This window comes from Canis lupus, chromosome X (assembly GCF_048164855.1).
Source record: "Canis lupus baileyi chromosome X, mCanLup2.hap1, whole genome shotgun sequence".
Taxonomy (NCBI): domain Eukaryota; kingdom Metazoa; phylum Chordata; class Mammalia; order Carnivora; family Canidae; genus Canis; species Canis lupus.
In genome coordinates, this window is record NC_132876.1 from 53,492,516 (window position 1) to 53,516,660 (window position 24,145).

The 24,145-nt window shown below is 35.1% G+C and overlaps 1 protein-coding gene and 1 long non-coding RNA gene across 10 annotated transcripts in view; one reads left to right on the forward strand and one right to left on the reverse strand.

Moving 5' to 3' along the window:
* The window catches only part of DIAPH2 (diaphanous related formin 2), a 1,054,304-nt gene that overhangs the window by 210,193 nt on the left and 819,966 nt on the right, over positions 1-24,145 (reverse strand). For all 6 annotated transcript variants that reach the window (XM_072816467.1, XM_072816462.1, XM_072816464.1 and 3 more), the window contains one exon: positions 2,471-2,606. In XM_072816467.1, the coding sequence (XP_072672568.1) occupies positions 2,471-2,606 (136 nt within the window). The remainder of the gene's footprint in view (positions 1-2,470; positions 2,607-24,145) is intronic.
* The window catches only part of LOC140627896 (uncharacterized), a 115,696-nt gene that overhangs the window by 45,041 nt on the left and 46,510 nt on the right, over positions 1-24,145 (forward strand). Inside the window, exon 4 of one of the 4 annotated variants that reach the window (XR_012026408.1) lies at positions 12,068-12,421. The exons of the other annotated variants lie outside the window; for them this stretch is intronic. This is a non-coding gene — a long non-coding RNA (uncharacterized lncRNA). Of the gene's footprint in view, positions 1-12,067; positions 12,422-24,145 lie in introns of those variants that run through there. 4 annotated transcript variants of the gene reach the window in all.

Here is a 24,145-nt window from a genome sequence, read left to right on the forward strand (position 1 = left end):
ATCACCTCTCATAATGCCTCCTTTCCTCAATTCCCACAGCAAAACAATCATCAGGGTCGTTCAGTTCTACCATTTAATACTCCTCTGGAAATGGTTAATTTTATGTGTCAACTTGGTTGGGCCACAGTGCCTAGATACTTATTCAAAAGTTATTCTGGATGTTTTTGTGAGGGTGTTTTTGGATAAGATTAATACGTAAACCAGTGGATTTTGAGTAAAGCAGATTGTTCTCCATAATGAGGGTGGGCCTCATCCAATCAGTTGAAGGCATGAATATATCAAAAGACTGACCTCCCCTGAGTAAGAAGGAATTCTACAAGCCAAGTTCATTCATACTTGAACTACAACACCAGCTCTTCCCTGGGCCCATCCTGATACCCTACTCTTCAGGTTTTGGGTTTGCCAGCTTCTATAATCATAGGAGCCGATTCCTTTAAATAAATTTGTTTCTATATATCCACGTCATTTAGAACTCATATATACCTCTTATCGTAACTTCTCTAACTTCCCTACCACTGTGTTAATTCTAACCACCATCATCTCTTTTCAGGAATACGATAATAATTTTATAACTTCTATTGTTACAGGCCCTTCTCTTTCCTATCCTCTATGCTTCTGTCAAAATGATGTCACTAAGAAATCTATGTGAGCACATCACTTTCCCATTTATAAACACTGATGGGCTTCCCATAGCTTTCAGCATAAAGCCCTCAGCATAGCAAGGAGAATGCACAATCTGTCCCCTACTTCTTCCATACTCTTATATCACTACTTGTCCATGCAAAAAAGGGAGTAACTTTTAGTACTATTCTACTGACTCCATCACCTTTTAAGTGAGAACTTCCTACAAATACCCATTGCCATGCTGTACTCTAGTGCTTTTCTTAATTGAGTATCTTTAGTCAGGAACAATTGGTTTGATCATAATTATGAAGTCTGTTGGCTTAATTATGTTGATGCTACTCTTTTTAACCTTTGTTGTTAATCTCTTTTTCTTCTTTTAAAATGATGTTATCTTTATTTCCTGGGTAGAAAAGATAAACTATAATGAATTCTTAAAAATTTTTATACACTTTAAAGGTATAAATTAGAAACTTAATGATATACATATCATTTAAGAAAATTAATCATTAAAAAATTACTGCAGAATAATTGATAATGGTTAACTATTATAATTAATAGTTATAATCAAAATAATTAACAATTAAATCTGGCCACAGACTGCCTACGTTCTACCTCTTATTGTTTCGTGAACTTGAGAAAGTTATTTAACTTCTCTGTGCCTCAGTTTCCTCATCTTAAAATGAGATAGTAGCCCTTTCCTAAAAGGGTTTTATGAGAATTAAATGTGTTCATATATGTAAAACTCCTACAACAGTTCCTGGTACACAGTAAGTGCTACATGTTAGTAACTGCTGTTAGTTATTATTATTTAACAATGCCATTTATAAGTGCAAAGATTTTATAATCAGAATACTTGGACTCCAATCTTGCTGCTACACTTCCTATTTGTGTGATCTTGGGCAAATTCTTTAATTTCTATGAACCTCAGTTTCCTCAACTATATGAGGTAATAACAGTATCTACTCCTCATGTTATGAAGATTAATTGACTTAAAATATGTGAAAGTCAGAACAGTAATTGGCACGTGGTCAACATTACACAGTACTAACAATTTTTATTGTCATTATATTAAGAAATAGGTGACCCATATAAATCATGTTCTCTTGTATCTTATTCAGATTTTGCTTTGTTTTTAAATTCTCTAACTCCCAGTGGCAAAGACTATTCCTTTTCTTAATTTTTCTAAAATTTCCAGAGTGCAACTACTGGTGCCAATCACTTTATTTACCCTGTCCTTTTTAAAAAGAAAAGAAAAGAAAACCAAACCCCCATCTTTAATATACAATCATTCTTGCTAACTAAGAAAACAACTTACTTTATACTATCTGGACATACAGTATCTTTGTTTTTAGGGTCACAGTTGAATAAGATGTCTCCCTATTTTTTTTTCATCTTATAATAGTGATGTCAATATCTATTATGACTTGAAATGTTCAAGGCCCCAAGGAAAACTGTTATTACTACATTGTCAACAGACATGTGTCAACAAAATTAAATTAGAGACATGGGACTCATCTCCCCATACCAGTTTTTTTCTTTTCATCTCACCCTCTTCTTTCCTCACCAGTGCATCATCAATAACATAATATGATATAATTTGATAAAATAAATGAAGGGAAAGAGACCATTTCCACAACTTATTACCTTGTATTGGCTCTCAAAAATCTTGAGTGCTCAGTGTAGGGTGATAAGAAATATAGATAATATCATGAGAGAAAAATGACACAAATAATTAATAATATTGTGGATTTTCTATCGAGAACACATTTACTTGGTAATCCAAAATCAATGAAGTAAAATTATTTTGTACTTTATATATCCTTAAAAAATTGAAATTGCTTCATACCTTTGTTTATATCAATGAGTTGTTTCTTTTTCTTCTGGCGTTCTAACTTTTCTTGTTCAGCTTTCTCTTTTGCAAGCTTTGCCCTCCTAGTCTTCTCTTCCATTTCTTTTCTCTTGTTGTTTTCTTTCACAGCTTCCTGTATATATAAAGTCAAACACAAATCCTTCTATTACGCATATATTGCAGAAGCTGTGAAATTTTAAAATTGTATGTACATACGCATGCATGTGGGTGCTCAGAGATGGTAAAATATTATAGCAGATTCAAGGTCCTTGTATATACTATTAAGAGAAACAAAAATTCTAGGACAGATCTTCTTGAAAAATAATTAAAAATAACTCAGGTTTGGTTTTACAATTTTATTTAAATTCCAGTCAGTTAACATGTAGCATATTAATTTAAGGCATACAATATAATGATTCAACACTTCCATACAATACCTTGTGCTCATTACAGCAAGTGCACTCCTTAATCCCCATCACCTATATCACCCATTCTCCCCTCTCACCTTCCCTCCAGCAACCCTCAGTTTGTGCTCTATAGTTAAGAATCTATCTCCTGGTTTGCCTCACTCTTTTCCCTCCCTTTGTTCATTTGTTTTGTTTCTTAAATTCCTCATGTAAGTGAAATCATATGGTATTTGTCTTTCTCTGACTGACTTATTTTACTTAACATAATATTCCCTAATTCCAACCATATTATTGTAAATAATAAGATTTCATTCTTTTTGATGGCTAATGTTCCATTGTGTGTGTATGTATATATGTGTGTGTGTATATATATATATATATATATATAAATGTATATTTTACACATATAAAATTTGTATTTATATGTTTTACATATAAATAAAAACAATATAATATGCATATATACCCTATGATCCTTTTAACTTTTTTAACTTTCTGAGAAACCACCATACTGTTTTCCATAGTGGCTGAAGCAGTTTGCATTCCTACCAACAATACAAGAGGATTTCACCTTCTCCACATTCTCACCAACACCTGTTGTTTCATGTATTGTTGATTTTAGCCATTCTGACAGGTGTGAGGTGATTTCTCATTGTAGTTTTGATTTGTATTTCCCTGACCATGAGTGATGTTGAGCATCTTTTCCTATGTCTGTTAGCCATCTGAATGTTTTCTTTGGAAAAATGTCTATTCATGTCTTCTGCTCATTTTTAACTGGATCATTCAGCTTTGGGGTATTGAGTTTTATAAATTCTTTTTACATTTTGGATACTAGCCCTTTATTAGATAAGTCATCTGCAAATATCTTTTCCCATTCCAATAGTTGTCTTTTAGTTTTGTGGGTTGTTTTCTTCACTGTGCAGAAGCTTTTTATCTTGATGAGTCCCAATAGTTCATTTTTGCTTTTGTTTCCCTTGCCTCAGGAGACATATCTAGAGAGAAATCACCAAAGCTGGTGTCAAAGAGCTTACTACCTGTGTTCTCCTCTAGGATTTTGATGGATTCCTGTCTCACATTTAAGTCTTTTTTTTAAAGATTTTATGTATTTATTCATGAGAGAGCGAGCGCAGGAGAGAGAGAGAGAGAGAGAGAGGCAGAGACACAGGCAGAGTGAGAAGCAGGCCCCATGCAGGAGTCCGATGTGGGACTCGATCCCAGGACTCCAAGATCATGCCCTAGGCCAAAGGCAGGAGCTAAACCGCTGAGCCACCCAGGGATCCCTCACATTTAAGTCTTTCATCCATTTTAAATTTATTTTGTGTATGATGTAAGAAAGTGGTCCAGTTTCATTGTTTTGCAAGTAGCTGTTCAGTTTTCTCCGACACCATTTGTTGAATACACTGTCCTTTTCCTGTTAGATATCCTTTTCTGCTTTGATGAAGATTAATTGACCATGTAATTGTGGGTTCATTTCTGGGTTTTTTATTCTGTTCCATTGATCTATATGTCTGTTTTTATGACAGTACCATATTGTCTTAAAGACTACAGCTTTGTAATATAACTTGAAGTCCAGAATTGTAATGCCTCCAGCTTTGCTTTTCTTCTTCAGAGTTGCTTTGGCTATTTAGTCTTTTGTGCTTCTATACAAATTTTATGATTGTTCAGCTCTGTGAAACATGTTGGTGGTATTTTGACAGGAATTACATTAAATGTGAAGATTTCTTTGGGTAGTATAGACATTTTAAGAATATTTGTTCTTCCAACCCATCAGTGTGGAATATTTTCCATTTCTTTTTGTCATCTTCAATTTCTTTCATCAGCGTTTGATAGTTTTCAGAGTACAAGTCTTCCATCCCTTTGGTTAGGTTTATTCCTAGGTGTCTTACTGTTTTTGGTGCAATTATAAATGGGATCAATTCCTTAATTTCTCTTTCCATTGCTTCATTATTGGTATTTAGAAATGCAACAGATATCTGCATGTTGATTTCGTATCCTGTGACTTTACTGAATTAGTTTATTGGTTCTAGCAATTTTTGGTGGAGTCTTTTGGGTTTTCTATATAGAGTATCACGGTCTCTTCAAATAGAGGAATTTTGACTTTTTCCTTGCCATTTTAGATGTCTTTTTGTTGTTGTTGTCTGATTGCTGAAGCTAGGACTTCCAGTACTATATTAAATAACAATGATATGGGTGGACATCCCTGTTTTGTTCCTGACCATACAGGAAAAGCTCTCTTTTTCCCCATTGAAGATGATGTTAGCTATGGGTTTTCCATATATGACCTTTATTATGTTGAGGTATGTTCCCTCTAAACCTTTTTGTGAGGGTTTTTATCATGAATGGATGTTGTACTTTGTCCAATGCTTTCTTTGCATCTAATGAAAGGATCATATAGTTCTTATCCTATTTTTTATTAATGTGTATCACATTTATTGATTTGAGAATATTCAACCACCCTTGTAGCCCAGGAATAAATCCCACCTGGTAGTGGGGAATGATTTTTTTAATGCATTGTTAGATTTGGTTTGCTAGTATTTTATTGAGAATTTCCATATCCATGTTTTTGTATGTGGGATATAGGCCTGTATTTCTCTTTTTTAGTCAAGTCTTCATTTGGTTTTGGTATCAGGGTAATGCTGGCTTCATAGAATGAATTTGGAAGTTTTCCTTCCTTTTCCATTTTTTTGGGAATAGTTTGAGAAGAACAGGTATTAATTTTTCTTTAAATGTTTGGCAGAATTTGCCTGTGAAGCCAATTGGCCTTGAACTTTTGTTTGTTAGGAGTTTCTTTTTTTTTTTTTTTTTTTTTTTAATTTTTATTTATTTATGATAGGCACACAGTGAGAGAGAGAGAGGCAGAGACACAGGCAGAGGGAGAAGCAGGCTCCATGCACCGGGAGCCTGACGTGGGATTTGATCCTGGGTCTCCAGGATCGCGCCCTGGGCCAAAGGCAGGCGCTAAACCGCTGCGCCACCCAGGGATCCCATGTTAGGAGTTTCTTAATTACTGATTCAGTTTCTTTGCTGGTTATCAGTCTGTTCAAGTTTCCTATTTTTTCCTATTTCAGGGTGGTGGTTTATGTTTCTAGGATTTTATCCATTTCTTCCAGTCTGTCCAACTGGTTTGGCATATAGTTTTTCATAATATTCTCTTATAATTGCTTATATTTCTGTGGTGTTGGTTGTTAGAAAGTAACTCAGGCTTTAATTGCTGTTACCTAGGGTGGCAGAAAATTAGGGAAATGAATGTTTACAGATGTAAGAGTAAACATACTTTTTCCATTGTTGAAATATCAAGTAGTTTTGATTCACAGGTTAAATAAGAAAATAAGGCTTAGCAAGTATTTTACCACTTCATTATACATCTTTCCCTTATCTGCAAGATGGGAATAAGAAAAACTTCCTCATAGGATTTTTGTGAGGAAAAATGAGATATACTCATAAAGTGCTTAGAACAGTAGGTCCATGATGATGGTGGTGGTTGTGATAGTGGAAGTAACAAATACATCTACTGGTGAAGGGCATGAAACAATCAGCTATGTCATCACAGGAAGAAAATACCTGAAAGTTTAATAGCTTATTACATGTCAAGATCTTTAGAAATACTGAGACATATTTGAAGCTATTGTCTGATGTATTTTAATTAAATTATTTGTGTAACTCAAATGAATAAGTATATTTCAGTAGGTGGTATGGGAGAAAATGGAAATAAACTGACTAACTAGTATAATAATATTAACTTTTTTTAATTCAGAGAAGTGAGTAATACAAAGACCTATCAAGAGCAAGTTCCTTCTATCAAGTTATTTGGATTTTTTTCCTATTATTCTTGATTAGACATACATGATGGTATAAAACAACTATTTTACAAAAACTTTGTTACAGAAACTCTAAAGAAAAAGACTAAATAACAAGAAACCATCTACAAGGCTTTTCCTAGAGGTATCTATATTGAAAATTGTTTTCTTCAAAATAAATAACACAAAAATTTTAAAAACTCCCAAAAACATTACCAAAAAATCTCCTGAATTGCAAGAATTATTGATATCCCCCACTTCTTCTGCCCCCATCAGGCTAGTACCTCTAATATAAAGCTAAGAACACAAATCAATCTGGCTCCTAAAGGCAAAATCAAACACTACCACTTAAAGATAAACTGGAGTTAGAGAATCATAATTTTAGAGCAGTGTTTCTCAACCTCAGTACTGCTGTCATTTTTGGCTGGTGTCATTTTTTGCTATGGGAGCCATCTCGTGCATTGTAAGATTTAGCAGCACCCCTGACTTCTACTCACTAGATGCCAGTAGCACTCTTTTCTGGTTGTGACAACCAAATATGTCTCTGGCTATTGTTAAATGTAAGGCAGGTGGAAAAATACTAACCTGGGGGTTTCACAGAAATAATTTATTCATGAAAAATTACAAACTACTTGTGAACCCAACTTCTTTCCAAACATGTGGAAACGGAGTTCCAAATGAATTTAACTAAGGTTTAAGGTCACACATTTATGTAATTTCATATTTGGGAATAGAAGTCATATCTCTTTATTCCTGGTTTAATGTTTGTTTTATTCTTCAAGGAGGAAAAGACAATGTGGATCAAAAGCACAAGCAATAAAAAAAATATTAATAAGACCTCATCTAACTAAAAACTTTTTATCCATCAAAGGACCCTGTCAAGAAAGTGAAGAAATAACCCACAAAATGGAAGAAAATATTTGTTAATCATATAACTGATAAGGATATATAAAAGGTCTTCCATATATCAATATATCAATTTATATATATATTATATATATGCATATACATATCTCAGATAAAACATGAAAAGATGTTAGACATTGTTAATCCTTAGTGAACTGCAAATCAAAACTACAATGAGGTGCCACTTCATGCCCTTTAGGACTGCTACAATTAAAAAAAAAAAAGAAAAAGAAGACAACCCAAAAAATAACAAGTGAGGATGTGGATAAATTGGAACTCTTTGCATTCCTGGTGTGAATGTAAAATGGTGAGGCATTTTGGAAAGTAGTCTTGCTGTTCTTCAAAATGCTAAACATACAGTTACATATGACCCAGCAATTCTACTCTTAGATATATAACCAAGAGAAAAGAAACACAGGTTCATACAAAAGGTTGCAGAAGAATGTCCATAGCAGCATTACTCCTAATAGCCAATAAGGAGAAACAACTCAAATGTCCAACATTTATATAAATGGGTAAACAAAATTTGGTATATATCCATATAATGGAATGCATTCATCCATAAAAAGAATGAAGTATTGATATATGCTGCAACATGGATGAACCTTAAAATATTCTGCTACATGAAAGAAATCAGACACAAAATATACATATGGCAAGATTTCATTTATATATAATGTCCAGAATAGGCAAATCCATAGAGACAGAAAGTAGATTAGTGATTGTCAAGGGATGGAATTGGGGAGAATGGGGAGTACCTCTTGGTGAGTATGGGGATTCTTTTTGGGGAGTGATGAAAATGTACTGGAATTAAATAGTGGGGATGGTTGAACAACCTTGTGAATATACTAAAATACACTAAATTGTATATTGCGAAATGGTAAACTATATATGTAACTTTATAAACTTTATATGTAAATTTATATGTAAATCATATCTCAATAAAAAGAAAAATTTAAAAAGATATTTGAAAAAAAGCAGGATTTAAATAAAATTACAACTTAGTAAAAAAAAGGGGAAAAGGCAACATATATTCTGGCTCTGACATAACAAGTTGTATGAGCTTTTGGTAAGTAACATAGGAGGTATATAATAGGGGAGAAAAGGAAGGTCAATGCTTATGTATATTTTATTACTGGTCAAATCTCTGATCTGTAAACAGTTACCAACATCTGGGTGGACCCTTCTATTATCAACCTAAAGGGTTGTTTAGCTGCTGAGTGCTGTCATTTATTATAAAGTTGAAAAAAATGGCAACTTGCATTTGTAGTTTTTCTTTTTCTGATAATAGCACATAATGGAAATGTATTATGTGCCAGATGTTTTAAGTAAATAATTTTGAATGTTTATAGAAAATCTGCAAAGCAACTATTACATGTTCTTATTTTGCAGGTGATAACACTTAGGCTGAGATAGTTTAAGTGAGATGCTCAAGGCTACAAAGCTACTTAAGTAGGAAAACCACTTATCACTTATGCTACCATGATGCCTTCCAAGCAGATTTGCCAGATAAAATATAAGATGTTAAAAAAAAAAAAAAAAAGATGTTCAGTTAAATTTTTATTTTAATATCAAATCAACCACATATAATGTCCCACACAATATCCAAGTGGGCATTGGGTACTGAGTGGCATATATTTATACTAAAAAAATCATAATATTTGTGACACATTGATATTAAAAATTATTTATGGTTTATATGAAATTCATATTTAACTGAGCATCCAGTATTTTCATTTGGTAAATCTAGCAATCTTATTTCCAACACTTTTGGTTTTTTATAAGCATCCTCTCGTGGACTAAAATCATCAATGAAAACAGAATGATTATAAGAACATAAAAAATAGCCCAAATTTAAACCATATTTGAGAACAGAAATATTGACACAGATTACTAATACGCATTATATGGCTCATGGACTTGAATCATACTATTTGTGTAGCATTCTCCAAGTATTTGTTTCCTCTTTGTTTCTTGAAAATAGAGTAAAATTGAAAAAGTTTATATAAAAAATCTATACTGACACAATTGGGAGAAGAAAATAAGTCGATAATTATTATTGAAGAATTACTAATGGAGAAATTTGGCATATATGAATAGGTTAAATTTCCATACAAAATGGGGACTTGCAACTGGCACTACTAAAACAACATGAATGTAGATATAGTAAATGATGAAACATATCAAATAATGGCCCATCAGTTTACATCTTAAATGTTTCAGGTATAGATTTAACAACAAAATGACTTTAGAGTTTGAAATAGCATGTGTAATCCTAAAGAGGCAAAAACAAAAGAGGAAAATAATTTCTGTGGCTCAGTTAATGAAAATGAATGAAGCATCTACAAAGGCATGCATTTTTCAAGTAACACAGACTATGAAGTAAGATTTTAGTCCTGATATCACCATTTCTGTCTTCATGAAGAGGCCTGACATGTTGAAAAGACGATCCTATTCCTCTTGGAGTTTTTACTCTTTGGCTCTGGCTTTAGGAAATTAGAGATAAGAAACACTCTCTCCTTAAGAAAAAAGTTTATCCTATTTTATCTTTTTTAGAGATTTTATTTATTGGGCACCTGGTTGGCTCAGTGGTTGAGCATCTGCCTTTGGCTCAGGGCATGATTCTGGAATCCTGGGATCGAGTCTCCCATCAGCTCCTGTGGGGAGCCTGCTTCTCCTTCTGCCTGTCTCTGCCTCTCTGTGTCTCTCATTAATAAATAAATAAAATCTTTTAAAAAATAAAAAATACAGATTTTATTTATTTCAGAGAGAGAGAGAGAGCATGTGTGCGCACACAAGAGTGGGAGGAGGGGCAGAGGCAGAGGGAGAAGCAGACTCCCCACTGAGTGGGAAGCCCCACGTGGGGCTCAATCCCAGGACCTGGGGACCATGACCCCAGCAGAAAGCAGGACCTCAACCAACCAAGCCACTCAGGCACCCCAAGAAAACGTTTTTAGAAGAGAAAGGGAAATCTTAACTATGGTTTCGTATCAATAATCTTTAGTTTTATTAGAGTGAAAGAGAAGAAATTTTGAGACTTTAACTGTCCTTAAAACCTATAAACTAATGAGGAGAAAACTCCTTTGAGGGATGGGATGTATTCTTTTCATTCTAATTCCTACAAACCAAGCCCAAAATAATTAAAAGAATAAAAGCAACAGGAGTAAATTTAAACTCAGGTTTAAAAAAATCCCTTAAATAATTGACTGTGATTAATAAAATTTTGTCAAGCCTCACTAAATATTTTAAAACAGTTATGAGTACTTAAACATCATTCTCAAGGAAGCATCAATTGTTATTTCTTAGAGTTGGGAATGGCAACTGATTAGATTCTTTCAATGTGCAGGACTGTGTTCTTTTAAAAGGTTGTCAATTGATAAAGTGTTTTGGTAGTAACCTCATACAAGATAAATGTTTGCCAAAAAAAGCCTTAGTTTTACTGGCATATCTGTTTTTCAAGAGTCAGTAAAAAGTATAGTAGGAGCAAAATATAACAGAAAATGTCTCTAGGATTTACTGCAAAATATATTCACCAACCTAATTTTAGATCTCTCACTAAAATCTCTTTGCCTTGCTGAAAACTATGAATAAATTAAAAATCTTATTTCCCTTGCTGTGTATAACTAACAAATGAGACCTATGGGCTAAAAATGTCATATGGAAAAAAAGTTCATGTAAATGCTAAGAACTGCCATTCATTCCAACTAAGCTTTAAGAAATGGATGAAAATGGTTCAGAAAATTCCAAGAGGTTCAGATGTCTGTTTCATTCATGTCAGTTCTATATGAGGCAAGCATCTTCCAACCTTGTGATACTTGAAAGCAAAAACCATCACCACCATAACCATTCCATCCTTCTACTATCCTCAAAGGTTTAATAACCCATTGCTGACTGCAGAAGCACTTTGCATGCACAGTAACCTGAATGAAAGCTGAAGGTATATTTGAGAGATGGAGAGGTGGAACAATTAGGAAGGGAAATGGATCTTGGAGTGAGATAAACCTGGTTTCAAATCCGAACTCCCATCACTTATCCTAAAAGCTATGTGTCCTTGAACAAGTTAGTTGCTTCATCTCTCTGAGCTTCAGTTTCCACATCTGTAGAATGGAGATACTACTACTCAAATTACTTGGTTGTTAAATAGAGGAAGGGAAATAATGTTTGTATAAAACACTGAAGACAATGCCTGGTATAGAGAAATGCTCAATACATGGTGCCATTTGTTATCAATAGAAACATCTGAAAGTTTGAACAGTAACAATTTGGTCATGAAGACACAAATGACCACATCTATTTGAACTATTACAAGAAATGTTGCATATCTTGATAGTCTACCCTCATAAGCATACTGAACATGATTTTTTAACTATACAACTATACCACATTATTGACCCTATGGTAATTTAAAAAAATCCATATATATCATTATCACTTGGTATTTCTGAAAAAAACAACAACTAGAAATTCATTCTTTTCTCCTTTAGGCTTTGGATCACCCTATGTACCTGTGTGAATATACTTGGCAAGACTTGCAAATCATTACAGTATTGAAAGCTGGCTATATGAAACTAGAGTCACATAACCTTTAAAAAATGTAAATTGGAAACATACTAGTGAACAAATTGGTAACTCTGGTGCCAGAGGCATACAGTGATCACACTGCTGAATATTTCTTCATTCATCAGGGATGTTAGAAGGATTCATACATGATACTAAGTCAAATCATTTGGTAACAATACAAAGAAACCTGGTATGTATTATATTGAAAATCTTTTCATACACTAAATATAAGTCACCAAGATATTATTTTTAATGAAAACTCAACAAAACAGGTGAGATTCCACATTTTGTTTTTGTTTTTTTTTTTTTATCTTGAACTGTCCTACCACCTGATTCTCTCTTGGCTTTAATTCAAACAGCACTTTTCCTTCATTCTGTTTCCTGTTGACCACCTTAGAATTTTAAATTGTTTCTCTTAATTATCTGTTTTTAAAATAACATAGGGGATCCCTGGGTAGCGCAGCGGTTTGGCGCCTGCCTTTGGCCCAGGGCGCGATCCTGGAGACCCGGGATCGAATCCCACATCGGGCTCCCGGTGCATGGAGCCTGCTTCTCCCTCTGCCTGTGTCTCTGCCTCTCTCTCTCTCTCTCTGTGACTATCATAAATAATTTAAAAATTTAAAAAATAAAATAAAATAAAATAAAATAAAATAACATAGGACATTTAAAATTTAAGTTGAATCACTGACATGGATACTGTAAATTTCTATCTTTCCTAGATAAAAATGATAATTCTAAGGCTTCATTTTTTATGCATCTTATTGATAATATTTCAAAAAATTTCTGACATGTAATTTTATACCCAGGATAAAAATGAGAAAGAAGCCTATTTATTTTGTTTCTCTGAAATCAGGAACCAGAATCCAAACATTCCAAGTAGAATGACATACCCTATAAACATGGGATGGCCTTCAGGACCTGAGAAATCTAGGTTAAATCTTAGCTAATGACCATCATACTTTAGAGCCATTTACTTAATTTACCCCTTTCCTGATCTTTGAAATACCTGTACTTCATAGCATTGGTTTGTGATTTAATGAGAAAAATAAAGCCATTAAGTACAGTGCCTGGCACATAGAAAGCGTTCAAAGAATAGTAGTGGTTATTCTATGATTCCACAATTGGCAATACCAATATCCCATGCAATTCAGGATCTATACTCCATTTCTCCCAATCCAGGAGCATGTCCCCATATGTATGCATTGGAAAGAAGGAAGCGTTCTTTTTAATATGGAAATCTTACAATATCAGTTAAAAATAGGAAGAATGAAACACATATACCCATAAACTTTGAACAAACAGGATTTGCCTTCCTGAGCCATGAGAAAAAAGATGTAGATGAAATGAACATAAATTTTAGGGAAAAAATTTTTGTGTTAATATATAATATTAGAAAATATAAGAGAAATCTAAGAAACAAAAACATCATAGAATATTTTGCTATGTGGACTAATAATGAAATGCAATGCACGTATCATCTTACTTAAGGTTCAACACATGTTAAGGAACTATGGCATAAACTGAGGAATAGAGTTTTCTAGAAGAAGGCAATGGATATTTTTTTATGATATTGTTTGTTTTTTAACATCTGAAGTTAGTTTTGTCATCAACCTGAGAAAAATGAAGCATGCACATACCCAGGAAAGGGCCATTTGGCTTTGAAATTAGAATATGCTTTTATTTCCGTTGTGAATATCTCAGAATGTGGTATTCGCTTGGTCTGCTTAAGGCTTTATGGAAAAGTCAGGAGAATTAGCCTATACTCAGTCTTCTACTGAAAATCTTGCAAGGTTTCTTAAACTTTTACTATCTTTACCCACAAGAAGCTGCTAGTCCTGTTGGAAAACCATCTACTGGATGATTTCAAATAGAAGATGAGATAAATGATACGACCTTTTTGCATTTGGTGGGGTGTGGGTGTCTCATTTAACTCCAGGCATAATAGGAGGCAAAATAGGTAGAGATGGAAAAGTTATTCAGACCAGTGAACCAGGGTTATGGCAGCAATGTCCTTTTCCTGTCCAAGAAATGTCTTGGGCATGACAATGAAAATGAAATATAATTCTACATATGACACCTTTTCAACATCATACAAAAAAATTTTCATAAAAAAATTCTCCTTCCTAAAGTAAAATAAGATCAAAACAGAGAAGGAGGCCAACCATAAGAGACTCTTAACGATAGGAAAAAAACAGTGTTGCTGGAGGGGAGGTGGGGAAGGATGGGGTAACTGGGTGATAGGCATTAAGGAGGGCACTTGATGGGATGAGCAGTGGGTGTTATATGCAACTGATGAATCACTAAATTCTACCCCTGAAAGTAATAATACACTATATATTAATCAAATTGAATTTCAATAAAAATTTTAAAAAATTTCTCCTTCCTCCTGTTCTACTTTGCTTCATATAGATAGATACCTAACACATTCTGTGCTTAAACTGTTTTGGCCGTCAGGGATACTTTTGCAATTTGCTGTGCTTGCTGCAACCAAAGATAGGAGTTGTTGGGAAAAACAGATCCCAATGTGTGTTACCACTAACTGATGTGTAACCTGGGCCAAAGTCCCTATTTGTTAGCCTAACTGGGTGAAAGCCCTAAAGAATACCAAAGATAATAGTAAATCAGGACTCACATACTGTTCCAGATCTTTTTCACTCCCAATTTAAGATGATCATGTCAGGTTACAAATGGGAAGATATAATGTGAGCCAAAATGAGATTTTCAGCATTGAACAAAGAACTGAACAATGAGATTATTAGAGAAAATAATCCACAATAAGATGGCAGCAATGGTTCATTAGATCTTTTTCAACTGCAACTGGGGTCAAATTAAGGCTTTCTACTAAAGAAAAGAAAGACCCCTACTCTTTAATTAACACCAAACAACATTATTCCTTTTATATAGTTTCACTGTGTTTAAAGGGCATATTGGATTGAAGAGAGTCATGACGAATGCTCAGGGGAGAGAATTTTCAGCTGCAGCAACTATAGTCTGAGAGTCAGTACCTCTGAAGAGTTTATCAGTACTATAATACTGATAAATATTTTCTTTCCCAGAGATTTCCACATATTATGGTAAAAATGACCTATAAAGTTTCTTTTATGCAAGATCTCATGAATACTTCATCAACCAATCAATTATGACTGTAACTGAGAAGTATAACTTTCTTTTTCACTAGGGTAATTGAAAGTTTGATTAGCTTGCTCAAATATTTAGGTTTCTCAATAATAGACACTGAACAAATGTATTGATACTGTGGTTAGATGGACATTAAAGTCATGCTTATTAACTTATACAAATATGGTATGAATAGTAGATGTATAGACTACAGGTGACCTGCTAAACTAAATCAAACAAAATATACATTTTCTGCCTTTTTAGATTCCTGAGATACTGTATTCCTTCTTGCCTATAGACTAGAGTGTTTTCCCTCAATCTCTTCTAGATTACACTTCCCTTTCCCGTCCTCTATCCTTATCTCCTTCCCCCTCCTTCCTTCCTCCTGCTTTCTGTCTGTCTCTTTGTCTGTCAGTCAGAGAATCCATCTATTCCTACTCAGAGGTGAAGAAAACCAGCTCTTCCAATAATAGCTTGCAAGGTCTTGCATGATTTGGCCCTCTGCTAACTCTGATCTCATCTTCTAGTCATCTTCGAGCCTGAGGTCTCCATCCCTCAGCTCCTTTACATTTGTGATCCCTATGCTCTCAGCACCATCAAATCTCTGCTACATGTCTTCTTATTAGTGAGGCCTCCCCTGATAACCTTATAAAATACCTCCCAATATACTTCTAGCTCTCTTCTCCCTACTGTAGTCTTCATAATATAAAAGGTTAAAACCTAGTTAAACTTCAGATACTCTTCATATTTTCTAAGAATTAGCAGCTAGAGCTAGTCTATTTATATAATAATAATTTCAGCCTGGGAATTCTCAAAACATTAAATTACTAAGAACATCGTTACACATAGTTCTCTACACACTTCATATTTCTTTATTGTGGAGAATCTTACTGGCCTTGAAATAAGCATTATCTACCTTTGAGTGGTGGTTTTCTTCCTAATCATCCATAGGTTATGGTTCAATGACCTCTACATTTATTTTCTTAAAAATGCCAGTGCTAAAAAAAAATGCCAGTGCTCAGTGTTTCTGAGATCTGTTATACATGGCATTTGTCACACTGACACAGCTCAACACTGCAGTGAAAATTCATTTGTGTAGAGATTAGTATTCACACAGGACCTCCAAAGTTAAAAGAAAAGATGTGTTTAAATTTTAAAATGAGATCTTTGTTTTGAATGAGACATCTGCACAAACATTAGCATACAACATTAGTAATACGCTGGTCACAAACATAAGTAATACATAAATTTTCCAATAATCTTTCAGTTTAAGACAAAACCATCTCGGGTTCTGGTAGAAGGCTTGTATGAAAAGTCCCTTCAGTTTATTTGTATAAATGACTTCATTTTGGCAGAGAGGAGACTCATAAAAGAAACTAATCTGCTACAGGTGAGGGAGGCAGTTAAATGAATTCTAGTACATATTCACTGAAGTAGCCCTCTTGTATTCAGTATAACCAGCTTACTGCTCAGCCTCCTTAGGAAACAAATAAAAAATTAATGCATCTTTCCAATGCTGTATATATCTGGAGGTTTGACAGACGAACAGATCTTTGCACACCAGTGCAACTGTGAAGAGAATCTCATGGGTAAATTATTAAAAATGAGAAGAAAGAAAAAAAGACTGTTATGTGCAAATCTCCTTGGATATTAAACTTGCAGTTGGTTACAAAGCGGTCATGCACCAATAATGAAGGCTGGCTGTGATCCCCAAGGCCTTCTTTTAAAATTTGCCTTCCAACTGCAAAAACATGTGATCTGAAGTTGGAGGAAAAAGTGCCTTTCCTGTCACAATCCATTAGAATGCAGAACTTTGATTAGCTAGAAGTTGATCTACAATCTGTAGCATGGAAAAAGTTTTCAAATGCTGTAGGTTTCCACAGGCACATATTTTTCTGGTAGGTATTTGAGTATCCCCCTTTCCATCTAGGAAAGAAAAACAATTGAAACGTCATGCCTCTGGGCAGCCCTGGTGGCACAGCGGTTTAGCGCCGCCTGCAGCCCAGGGTGTGATCTTGGAGACCCAGGATGGAGCCTGCTTCACCCTCTGCCTGTGTCTCTGCCTCTCTCTCTGTGTCTCTCATGAATAGATAAATAAAATCTTAAAAAAAAAAAAAAGAGAGAAACGTCTTGCCTCTATGGAACTTAATTAAAATCTGCAAAGCACTTTGAGCAGCTATAGGAAGTTAATTTATAACTTTTTAAAATTTTTATTTTGAACCAAATAACAAACTGAAATTCTAAAGTGACTAATAGAATATATTAATGGGAAACCATCTTGGGGAAGTATGGGTGTAGGGACAGGACAAAATAAGTGGTATATTACAGGTCTGATAGCTGAATATACTGCCTTATTACCATCACCATCTTAGAATATGAAGAGGCGGCACAATCAATAAGGTTTTTGATAAGACCAATTTGGTTGGGTTAGAAAGCACCTTGGAGACTTGGGTAAGAATATCAAATTACTCTGACAAGTAGAAACTCAGAAAAGGTAGGGCCCTCAAGAAATGCTTGCTGTAGTCTTCTGCTTATGAATAGGTTTCCATGGCCTCCCCCAGGAACCTGTGCTGATAGTCATTTCTAAAAGAAAATACTTCTTTATATCTAAGTAAAAGCTATCAGTTTCTTAAGCCCTTGTCTGTTGACTGCTGAGAAATAGAAACGTGTTCAATATCTTGCTTAAAAAAATTCTTCACAGAGGGGGCACCTGGGTGGCTCAGTCAGTTGAGCATCAGACTCTTGATTTCGGCTCAGGTCATTATCTAGGGGGCAGGAGTGTGAGATGTAGCCCCATGTTGGGGTCCATGCTAAGGGGAAAGTCTGCTTGAGGCTCTTTCCTTCTGCCCCTTCCCCCATCATCCCTACTCATATGCTCTCTCTTTCAAATAATCTTTTAAAAAATATTCACGGAGGTCTAACTCTTCCCCAGGAACCACTGCAGTGCCTGAGTTCCATAAAAGTGAGACTAATCCTCAAATGCAATACAGGGGAATTTTTCAGTGTGTAGGGTAAAGATTGGGGGAAGGACAGGGTCAGAGAGTCCCTTAGGAGAATTCCAAACTAAGCCATTCAATACCATTTTCTAGAAAAAAAACACTCTCACAGAGTTCTTTCTATAAATTCAATAATGGTTAGGTTTTCCTATGATTCTTCTCTATTGGTGGGATAATATTTTTTAAATTATAGACTTCTCCATCCTCATATAGCCTTACAAAAAATAGACAAAATGAGAAACAATAACCTAAGAAATAGGCTAACCAATATCTAGTATAAGAATATTCCCAGTTTTCCATGTTTTAATTTTCCTAACATATACCATTTGTTTTATAACACTTTAAGGGGCAATTGCAAACCTGTAAGATTGGTTCCAATATATCTCTTTAAATCATACATCCTGTTCTTCAAATAGCCACCTTGGGAAGCAATAAACTTATTTTCATGAGAGCCATTACACTGTGATTATAACTCCTCTTTAAGAATTGACCTCTGATAAAAGATCTATACCCTAAAAACTACAGAACACTTCTGAAAGAAATTGAGAAAGACACAAAGAAATGGAAAAATATTCCAAGCTCATGGATTGGCAGAATTAATATTGTGAAAATGTCCATGCTACACAGGGAAATTTACACATTTAATACAATCCCTATCAAAATACCATGGACTTTCTGCAGAGAGTTGGAACAAATCATCTTAAGATTTGTGTGGAATCAGAAAAGACCCTGAATAGCCAGGGGAATATTAAAAAAAGAAAACCATAGCTGGGGCCATCACAATGCCAGATTTCAGGTTAAACTACAAAGCTGTGGTCATCAAGACAGTGCAGTACTGGCGCAAAAACAGACACATAGATCAATGGAACAGAATAGAGAATCCAGAAGTGGACCCTCAACTTTATGGTCAACTGATATTCGACAAAGCAGGAAATTCGCTGGAAAAAAGACAGTCTCTTCAATAAATGGTGCTGGGAAAATTGGACATCCACATGCAGAAGAATGAAACTAGACCATTCTCTTACACCATAAACAAAGATAAACTCAAAATGGATGAAAGATCTAAATGTGAGACAAGAATCCATCAAAATCCTAGAGGAAAACATAGGAAACACTCTTTTGAACTTGGCCACAGCGACTTCTTGCAAGATACATCCATGAAGGCAAGGGAAACAAAAGCAAAAATGAATTATTGGGACTTCATCAATAAGTTCTTTATAGATCTTGGACACTAGCCCTTTATCTGATAGGTCATTTGCAAATATCTTCTTCCATTCTGTAGGATGACTTTTAGTTGTGTTGACTGTTTCTTTTGCTGTGTAGAAGCTTCTTACCTTGATGAAGTCAATATTTTTTAAAGACAAGTAAAAAATGTGTAGAGTCAAAATAATTTTACTCTCCTCCTTGTCTTAATCGAAAGATAATGGCATTGCCCTAAATATTTTCAGAAATGCCTATTTTGGGTTTTCCCTAATGGTTACATAGCATATGCTTTAGATCTTTGTAGAGTTACTAAATCCTTGCAATTTGAGGGTGGGCTTCAATTTTGAAAATTGCCAAAAATGATATTAAGCCAATTATTATGAAGAAGATTATAATTGAACTGGATAACAAAAATCTCTGGTCAAAAAATATTGTAAGTCTAAAAAAACGGGACTGATTTCATTTGATTCAGAGGTCAATTCTTTTTTTTTTTAATTTTTTTATTGGGGTTCAATTTGCCAACATATAGCATAACACCCAGTACTCATCCCATCAAGTGCCCCCCTCAGTGCCCATCACCCAGTCACCCCCACCCCCCGCCCACCTCCCCTTCCACCACCTCTAGTTCGTTTCCCAGAGTTAGGAGTCTCTCATGTTCTGTCACCCTCTCTGATATTTCCCACTCATTTTTTCTCCTTTCCCCTTTATTCCCTTTCAGTATTTTTTATATTCCCCAAATGAATGAGACCATATAATTTTTGTCCTTCTCCGATTGACTTATTTCACTCAGCATAATACCCTCCAGTTCCATCCACGTCGAAGCAAATTGTGGGTATTTGTCATTTCTAATAGCTGAGTAATATTCCATTGTATACATAGACCACATCTTCTTTATCCATTCATCTTTCGATGGACACAGAGGCTCCTTCCACAGTTTGGGTATTGTGGACATGGCTGTTATAAACATTGGGGTGCAGGTGTTCCAGCGTTACACTGCATCTGTATCTTTGGGGTAAATCCCCAGCAGTGCAATTTCTGGGTCTTAGGGCAGATCTATTTTTAACTCTGAGGAACCTCCACACAGTTTTCCAGAGTGGCTGTACCAGTTCACATTTCCACCAAAAGTGGAAGAGGGTTCCCCTTTCTCCGCATCCTCTCCAACATTTGTGGTTTCCTGCCTTGTTAATTTTCCACATTCTCACTGGTGTGAGGTGGTATCTCATTGTGGTTTGATTTGTATTTCCCTGAAGGCCAGTGATGCGGAACATTTTCTCATGTGCTTGTTGGCCATGTCTAAGTCTTCTGTGAAATTTCTGTTCATGTCTTTTGCCCATTTGATGATTGAATTGTTTGTTTCTTTGCTGTTGAGTTGAATAAGTTTTTCTAATGAATTTGTGCATGTTCTTGTCTCTATGTTACCTTCATGATGCCCTTAATTATTTTGTATTTTATTAATTTCTAACTGAATTGGATCCTCTTTCTGAGGAAACATACACATCCAAAAGGATATTATATGCATAATGCTCCTGGCACTTAGGGGTCTCTAAAGAAGCACTAGTTCTCTTGTGCTAGTATTTGTCCCCTTTTAGATAATTTCCCAGACTCACTCATCTGGAACATTATTTTACTGTCAGCTGAAAGAGTATTCTGGAATCTAGAGTCTAGATTCTACTTTTTTTTCAGCCAAAATTGAGAATGAATGTCACAAGAGAGGGAATCAAAATCTTAGCAAATAAAAAGAGATTTCTTTCTCTTGGACTACAAGGCACTAATTGTTTCACAGAAGTAAATTAAAATGGTTTTGCTCAATTTGCTTTTCACAAAGCCATCTTTATTTTTATTTTTTATTTTTTTCACAAAGCCATCTTGATTGCCAGTCAGTAGTCTGTGCTCTTCTAAGTAGAAAGTGATTGTTTGATGAGTTGTCCTACTTTCCAAAATATTGATGTCCTTCCAGTAATTACGGGGTAGCACCATTCCCTGCATTGATGTTGTCTGAACAATCAGTGTAATTTTCATATGTAGACAAATATATATAACCCTAAACAACAAGTAGAATACAAGCAACACAAATAAAAATGGGAGCACTGAGGAGACATGGAAAAGAATGACAATACAGCCCCTAGAAATTACACTGATCCTGAAGTTAACCTGACACTCCTATACCATATTATTGATAAAGCACATATTATTTTCATTGATTATAAGAGAGAAGGTATACTTTTAAACCTCTCTTCTTTTAGATTAAATTTGAGACCTCCAAAACTGCCTTATCCATCACTACAAGATGCACTCATCCTTTCTTATATAAAGTGTTAATGTATATTTGTACTTTTGTATATAATGTCAATGTGTATTTATATTTAACATGCATTCAGATGTCTCTGTATTTCCTTTATGCATGTTTGTTTCAGTCTTGGCTTATTTAAATAGCGGCTAAAAAAGCAGGCAGTAAGTTGGTTCAGTTTGCTTAAGGTGTGATAATATATTTAGATAAGCACTCTTTTCCTTTTTAAATTTCTTTTTATTGGAGTTCAATTTTCCATGGAGTCTTCCATGTTCTGTCACCCTCTCTGATATTTCCCACACATTTTTTCTCCTTTCCCCTTTATTCCCTTTCACTATTTTTTATATTCCCAAATGAATGAGACCACATAATGTTTGTCCTTCTCCAATTGACTTATTTCACTCAACATAATACCCTCCAGGTCCATTCACCTCGAAGCAAATGGTGGGTATTTGTCGTTTCTAATGGCTGAGTAATAATCCATTGAATACATAGACCACATCTTCTTTATCCATTCATCTTTCAATGGACACCAAGGCTCCTTCCACAGTTTGGGTATTGTGGACATGGCTGCTATAAACACTGGGGTGCAGGTGTTCCAGCGTTTCACGGCATCTGTATCTTTGGGGTAAATCCCCAACAGCGCAATTGCTGGGTTGTAGGGCAGATCTATTTTTAACTCTGAGGAACCTCCACAGAGTTTTCCAGAGTGGCTGTACCAGTTCACATTCCCACCAACAGTGCAAGAGGGTTCCCCTTTCTCCACATCCTCTCCAACATTTGTGGTTTCCTGTTTTGTTAATGTTCCCCATTCTCACTGGTGTGAGGTGGTATCTCATTGTGGTTTTGATTTGTATTTCCCTGAAGGCCAGTGATGCGGAGCACTTTCTCATGTGCTTGTTGGCCATGTCTATGTCTTCTGTGAAATTTCTGTTCAAGTCTTTTGCCCATTTCATGATTGGATTGTTTTTTTCTTTGCTGTTGAGTTGAATAAGTTCTTTATAGATCTTGGAGACTAGCCCTTTATCTGATAGGTCATTTGCAAATATCTTCTTCCATTCTGTAGGTTGTCTTTTAGTTTTGTTGACTGTTTCTTTTGCTGTGCAGAAGCTTCTTATCTTGATGAAGTCCCAATAAGTCATTTTTGCTTTTGTTTCTCTTGCCTTTATGGATGTATCTTGTAAGAAGTTGCTGTGGCCAAGTTCAAAAAGGGTGTTGCCTGTGTTCTCCTCTCAGATTTTGATGGAATCTTGTCTCACATTTAGATCTTTCATCCATTTTGAGTTTATCTTTGTGCACGGTGTAAAAGAATCATCTAGTTTCATTCTTCTGCATGTGGATGTCCAATTTTTCAAGCACCATTTATTGAAGAGAGTGTCTTTTTTCCAGTGGATAGTCTTTCCTGCTTTGTTGAATATCAGTTGACCGTAAAGTTGAGGGTCCACTTCTGGATTCTCTATTCTGTTCCATTGATCTATGTGTCTGTTTTTGCGCCAGTACTGCACTGTCTTGATGACCACAGCTTTGTAGTTTAACCTGAAATCTGGCATTGTGATGGCCCCAGCTATGGTTTTCTTTTTTAATATTCTCCTGGATATTCGGGGTGTTTTCTGATTCCACATAAATCTTAAGATGATTTGTTCCAACTCTCTGCAGAAAGTCCATGATATTTTGATAGGGATTGCATTAAATGTGTAAATTTCCCTGGGTAACATTAACATTTTCACATTATTAATTCTTCCAATCCATGAGCATGGAATATTTTTCCATCTCTTTGTGTCTTCCTCAAATTCTTTCAGAAGTGTTTTGTAGTTTTTAGGATATAGATCCTTTACATCTTAGGTTAGGTTTATTCCTAGGTATCTTCTCCTTTTGTGTGCAATTGTAAATGGGATTGACTCCTTAATTTCTCTTTCTTCAGTCTCATTGTTAGTGTATAGAAATGCCACTGACTTCTGGGCATTGACTTTGTATCCTGCCACACTTCCGAATTGCTGTATGAGTTCTAGCAATCTTGGGGTGGAGTCTTTTGGGTTTTCTATGTACAGTATCATGTCATCTGCAAAGAGGAGAAGTTTGACTTCTTCTTTGCCAACATTAATGCCTTTCATTTCCTTTTGTTGCCTGATTGCTGAGGCTAGGACTTCTAGTACTATGTTGAATAGCAGTGGTGAGAGTGGACATCCCTGTCTTGTTCCTGATCTTAGGGGAAAGGCTCCCAGTGTTTCCCCATTGAGAATGATATTTGCTGTGGGCTTTTCGTAGATGACTTTTAAGATGCTGAGGAATGTTCCCTCTATCCCTATACTCTGAAGAGTTTTGATCAGGAATGGATGCTGTAGTTTTTCAAATGCTTTCTCTGCATCTATTGAGAGAGTCATATGGTTCTTGTTTTTTCT